A 6,418-nucleotide genomic window follows, 5' to 3' on the forward strand; every position below is an offset into this window, starting at 1 on the left:
TTGGTGTTCGGCTGAGTTCTTTATCTCTTCATTTGATGTTCTAGGGTTTCAGGATTGTTGATTCTCTGTTTGGCTTAGTTTTTTGGATCTTTGTTGTGGAGGGACGGCGTGGTGTTTCTGCCTAGAGCGCCATATTGCCGGAAGTCCTCCCCTCACAGGCTTTTAAGACTTCAGACACTATGCACCAGAGTAGAATGTAGAACATTTTCTTTACAAACTATGTTATGCCAATTGAGCGAGATGTTCCCTGAGACCATGGTCCTCACAGCCCTCAGCCCAGTGATTCAGTCCCGAAGGGAGTTTGGATTTGTCCATAGAGCTTCCACAACAAAAATGTGAAATGCTTCATGAATTTGTGTGTCATCCTTGAACAGGGGGCATGCTAATCTTCTCTGTATCATTCCAGTTTTAGTGTATGTGCTACTGAAGCAAGCACCTAACAAATACCTTTAAAATAAAATTATTTAACTTTCATTTTACTAGATTTATAAGAGGAAAAAAGAAACTGAAGTGAAGCCATAGAAAAAGTTGAACTTCAGAAAAGTGGTCTTAAAAATAGATGTTAAGACCCCAACATTTCTGTTAAAATTTTAAAGCCATTGCATAAACTTTTTCATTTAAGATGTAGAAGTTGTTAAACTGATGATCAATAAGCATATTTCTTTCCTATTAGAAAAATTTAGTTACTATTGATTTATTACAAAATACAAAATGTACATTTATTTTTAGGATGATTCTCCTAGAAAAATTGATAGAGAAACACTGACTTATAAGAAAATTAATTTATGAACATAGCAAAAAACCAGTCGGTCTGTGTAAAACAACAACAACAAAACAAACCCAGACACTGAAGAGATTATCTGTGTACTCAGATCATCACTCAGTTCCCCTTACCTTTCTGAATTGCTGAACAATTCAGGTTTGGCTTTATTGTTTCAGAAAGCGCATTCCTCACACACGTTTTAATGTGGGCTTTAAGAATAGCAGTCGAGAGCGTTTTCCAGTATGTAATCTCCACGAGGGCAGCACCTATGGTCAGTGGTTCTCCGTGTCCTTCACGTTGCCTCTCTCGGTATCTTGCGAATGAGGAGCGAGCGCTCCATATCGAACAAGAGAATTTCCATTTTTCCTAACAGTTCAGCTAATCTGTAGCTTCTTGAAGGCTTAGAGAAAAATTTATATTTGGCCTACTTATTTAGCGTGATAGAAAGTCTTTTTGGTGTCCATTTACTTTCCCAAGTACTTTGGGAATACATTCAGATATTTCAAACGTGAAATCTCTCTCTCTTTTTTTTTAAACTCTAGCTACCAGAGAGTTAGTGTTTATTTCGTAGAAATTATATTTTTATAGATTCAATCATCTAGTCAGTCAACAAATATCTACTGAGTCCCTGCTATATACGAGGCAATATTTTAGGCCTGAGGATGCAGCAGTGACCAAAAATCCTTGTCCTCATTGGAGCTCACATTCTGGCAGGGCGAGATGATAAAAAAGTAAACACGTAGTGTGCAAATGGTTATAAGTCCTCCAGAAAACAAAGTAGGGAGGGAGTGGTGGGGAATGGCTCATTCACGTACCTTGGTCAGGGAAGGCCTCAGGTCAGGTGACCTTCCAGTAGAGACCCGAAGGAAAAATGAAGGAATGAACCACAAGGCTACCTGAGGGAAGAGTTAGAGAGAAGGAGTGGTCCGTCAGAGCCCTAAGCTGGGAGCAAACTCAGTTTTTCATGTAAGTGCCAGGAGGCCGGCGTGGCTGGATTTGGGTGAGGGAGAGGACGACAATGAGAAGATGCAGACAGAGGTCACAGAGGGTCCCATGATGTGCAACTTTGTAGCTGATTGTAAGGACTTGGGGTTGGCTCTGAGTGAGCAGGGCAGCTCTTGCAGGGGTTTGAGGAGAGGAGGGCCATGGTTGGCCTAGGTTTTTAGAGGAGCCCTCTGGTGCCTGGGGCGAGACCAGACGATGCGGGGGCAGATGTGGAAGCAGGAGACCAGTGAGGAGATGTTGGCAGTGATGCGGGTGGGAGGTGCCGGTGATGTGGGCCAGAGGAGTAGCAGCACAGGTGGGAAGATGCGATTGGATTCTGGACATGTTTTGAAGGTAGAGCTGGGTTTGCTGGTGGATTAGCTATGGGGTGTGAGAGGAGAGAAGTCACAAATGACCTCAAGGAATGAAAAATGTCCTAAGAAACGGAGGAGGTGGCATTCACTGAGAGGAAAGGCCACAGGATAAGTAAGCTTGGCAGAGGGAGATCAGGAGTTCAGTTTTGAATATGTTGGGCTTCTTGTTAAAGTAACGTTGAAATATTCCCCAATGAAATACTGTTGAAAATGAGAGTTGAACAATTTCTGTAGAGTCTATTTATTGAATCATACATTTTAGTATTCCATTATGTTCTATCTGTGTTGTCTTAATTACTTCATTTTCTGAAATCTTTCCTATCCAAGAAAACCCTGAGCTCCTTGAAGGTCATGAGTGAATTTTCTGTGACCTTTGCAACCTGCTGGGCCTCTCACTGTTGGTCAGCATTTTATTAATTGAACTGGAAACCAGCTGGGACAAGTAATGTCGGGAGGGCCCTTTTTTTTGTAGAATTCTGAACTTGTGATATTTCAGGACCAGTAGGAATGCTATAGATGAGTTGGTCTAGTTATCTGACATTTTACAAAGAAAAAAACGAGTGTGTCGAATGGCTGAAGAAGTAAGCATTAAAAAAAAAAATGTGTTTGCATTTTAACATTCAGATGATGTTACAACCCAGATAGCTCTCCAGCCTGCGCTGAAGTTCAATGGCGGAGGTCACATCAATCATAGCATCTTCTGGACAAACCTGAGCCCTAACGGCGGTGGAGAACCCAAAGGTCGGTATACACTGATGCACCCTTTTCTACATTTTGTGCATAACAGGAACAATTGTTGATTTTCTTGTTACCTTAATTCTCTCTGAGGATCACTACTGGTGTATTTTTTGTAACAAGAAGTGCAATGAAGTCGTAACTTTCGAAGGAATGTAACTAAGGATGGCTAATGCATTCAGGTAGCTGTATCATCAGACCTTATACACACACACCCACGTAATATACGTACAATGTCAGCTTTTGGCTTAAATGTACTGTACCTCATGTTAGGGAAAGACCAACACTAAAAATAGAGTTTTTTTAAAAAAGTGAACTTTTCAAACTGTAGGACCTGGAGTAAGATAGTCAACCATTTTATTTTTTTATACCTTACTTTTCTTCATCTATATGATACAGGTATAATAATAGGACTGTTTTCAGAATTATTATACATAAAGCACTTAAAATAGTTCCTTTTGCTGTTATCTTACAGTTTTTCTTCACTGTAAAGTCAGTTGTTCCAGAACATTGGGTTTTCTAGGTGTTTTTTTTAAAACTGCAGGAAAGCGGGGAGCCCAGAGCTGCATGGTCTTGTTTACTGCTGTTGTTTACCAAATTCCCACGTAGCCTGTGAGGGCCAGACTCCACGAGCACCTTCTTCACCCCAGGGAAGGCGTGGCGCAGGCATCCAGCTCTCCTCCCTTGTTGTTTTTGAATCAGTGTTGTAGAAGGCAGCCTATTTTAAGCATTTGAAATAAGCAATTTTATTTTGCGGTAATGATGAATAAGGGAGTAAGTATGGGAAGCTGGACGAGTTGTCTTCTCTGAGTGAAGTCTTCAGACCATGACTTAATACCTTAGAAATCTGTGTGTTGCCAGAATATCAGATACACCCATATTCAACCAAACAAGTTTTGGTACTCTGCTGTTTTGTATAATCTGTACCACTTTATTCCAGAATTTGTGCCTATGATACATGATTGCTTTTAAACTAGCGGGATAAGAGAAGTAGCATTTTTGGCCCAGTTGATTTAGCTGAAATGCTCAACCTAGTATTATATGCTAGATTGCTGCAGAATAAAAGGGTAATAATCTTAGAGTGCACCTTTAGTTCGGTAGTAGAAGAGAAAACCACTCATTTTAAAACAATGTAATTCATAAAATAGAAAGATCTAGGCTGCTTTGGAGAAGAATCCCATAACAGCTATCACTTTTTATTCCCTAATTGCGACATAGAGCAGTTAGGGTCAAAGTCAAATTTCATATTGAGGGGAAGAAAAAAAAAAAAAAAAAGAAACCAAAAAACTAATGGAAACGATTCTTTCCTGATGAAAATAGCATAGTAAGTGGAGAAATTCCTCTCACACTAATTGAAAACTGCTTTATTATAAGAAGATAGTTGTGCTTTTGAAATTTTCAAATATAAAAACTTACTGGGAAAATTTGTCCTCAAACATAGAAATATACGTATAATATAAAAGAGCTCAAAGTGGACAAATTTGGGCCTTGTTGATAAAATCAGTGATAGAGGTTAGACCATGGATGTTTTTGGCTGGGCACCTGCTTCCTGACGCGTCCTTCCTCAGTGTCCCTGGGTTCAAGCATGGCCTTCCCCAGGAGGGCAAACTGACCTCACGACGAGGCCGGCCGCATGTTTCCCTCAGAAACAATTATTTTCCAAGACGTGCTTTTGAGTTATTCTGTTCTTTTTTGTTGTTTTTCATTTTCTTTTTAAAAATGTACAATCACGATAGAAACTTGATATTGTGTTGTTTTTCAGTAAAGGAAAAATATACCCATAAGGCAGTGACACCGCCTGTCAAATTCTGTTGCTGTTTAGTTCTTGCAAACTGAGCTGTATTCTCTGCAAATGTAGCAGGGATCCTTTCTGTATTTGGTTAACGTTGTCATGCATTCCCCCATGATGTTCATCCTCTTCCTAGTTATTTCATTTTATTTTAATTTTTTTATTGTACTTTAGATGAAGATTTACAGAACAAATAGTTTCTCATTAAACAGTCAGTACACGTATTGTTAACAACCCCACGACATGTCAACACTCTCCCTTCTTGACCTTGAGGGACGTTTTTTTTTGGTGAAAATATACATAGCCAAAGTTACACCGTTTCAAAAGTTTCTACATGTACAATTCAGTGACATCGATCACATTCTTCCAGTTGTGCTGCTATTCTCACTATCCTTTTCCAAATGATTTCATCACCATTATCTTCAGCTCACTGCTCCCTAGGCTTCCCATCAAACCTTTTGAGTTGCTGTTGTCAATTTGATCTCACATAATTTTTTTTTTTTTGTACCTTAGATGAAGGTTTGCAGAACAAATAGTTTCTCATTAAACAGTTAGTACACATACTGCCCTGTGATAATGGTTAACAACCCCACAACATGTCAACACTGTCTCTTCTCAGTCTTGGGTTCCCTATCACCAGCTTTCCTGTCCCTCCTGCCTTCTAGTCCTTGTCCCTGGATTGCTGTGCCTCATTAGTCCCGTTTTATTTTATGAGTCTGTCCAATCCCCGCCTGAACGGTGAACTTCAGGAGTGACTTCACCACTGAGCTAAAAGGGTGTCCGGGGGCCATAATCTTGGTGTTTCTCCAGTCTGTCAGGCCAGTAAATCTGATCTTTTTTTGTGAGTTAGTATTTTGTTCTACATCATTTTCCGGCTCTGTCCAGGACCGTCTATTGTGATCCAGGTCAGAGCAGTCAGTGGTGGTAGCCGGGCACCATTCAGCTGTACTGGACTCAGTCTGGTGGAGGCCTTGGTAGCTGTGGTCCATTAGTCCTTTGGACTAATCTTTTCCTTGTATCTTGTTCTCTTCATTCTCCCTTGCTCCCGAAGGGTTGAGACCAGTGGAGTATCTTAGATGGCTGCTCACAAGCCTTTAAGACCCCGGACGCTACTCACCAAGGTAGAATGTAGAACATTGTCTTTATAAACTGTGTTATACCATTTCAGCTAGATGTTCCCCGAGACCATGGTCCCCACAGCCCTTGGCCCAGCAATTCAGTCCCTTAGGGAGTTTGGAAGTGTCTGTGGAGCTTCCATGACCTTTCCTTGTACAAGTTTTGCTGGCTTCCCCAGTATTGTGTAGTGTCTTACCCTTCACCAAAGTTGCCACTTACGTATTATCTATTTAATTTAGTTCCCCCCCACCCCTCCCATCCCTCGTAACCAACAAAGATTACTTTTTGTGTGTAAACATTTTCATGAATTTTTACAGAAGAGGCCTCATACAATATTTGTCCTTTTGTGATTGACTTATTTCACTCAGCATAATGTCCTCCAGCTTCATCCATGTTATGAGATGCTTCACAGATTCATCATTGTTCTTTATCTTTGCATAGTACTCTGTTATGTGTATGTACCATAGTTTGTTTAACCATTCATCTGTTGATGGGCATCTAGGTTGTTTCCATCTTTTTGCAACTGTGAACAATGCTGCTATGAATATGGGCGTGCATATGTCTGTATGTCTATTCATGTGATGGCTCTTATTTCTCTAGGATATATTCCCAGGCGTGGGATTGCATTTTGTAGTGCTTTTCTTTTTTTTTTTTTTT

General features: G+C 40.3%; 1 protein-coding gene and 1 non-coding gene across 2 annotated transcripts in view; one reads left to right on the forward strand and one right to left on the reverse strand.

Annotated features, from left to right (window-relative positions):
• The window catches only part of LOC105756103 (superoxide dismutase [Mn], mitochondrial-like), a 13,970-nt gene extending 10,933 nt beyond the window's left edge, over window positions 1-3,037 (forward strand). Inside the window, exon 3 of the mRNA XM_023728265.1 lies at window positions 2,746-3,037. Within this exon, the coding sequence (XP_023584033.1) occupies window positions 2,746-2,921 (176 nt within the window). The 3' untranslated portion in view covers window positions 2,922-3,037. The remainder of the gene's footprint in view (window positions 1-2,745) is intronic.
• LOC111820360 (U6 spliceosomal RNA) lies at window positions 330-436 on the reverse strand. Its single transcript, XR_002823907.1, has one exon. It is a non-coding gene; the product is annotated as a U6 spliceosomal RNA (small nuclear RNA).
• Window positions 3,038-6,418: the final 3,381 nt, after the last annotated feature.

The sequence above is a fragment of the Trichechus manatus genome, unplaced genomic scaffold (genome assembly GCF_000243295.1).
Source record: "Trichechus manatus latirostris isolate Lorelei unplaced genomic scaffold, TriManLat1.0 scaffold00002, whole genome shotgun sequence".
Classification (NCBI taxonomy): Eukaryota; Metazoa; Chordata; class Mammalia; order Sirenia; family Trichechidae; genus Trichechus; species Trichechus manatus.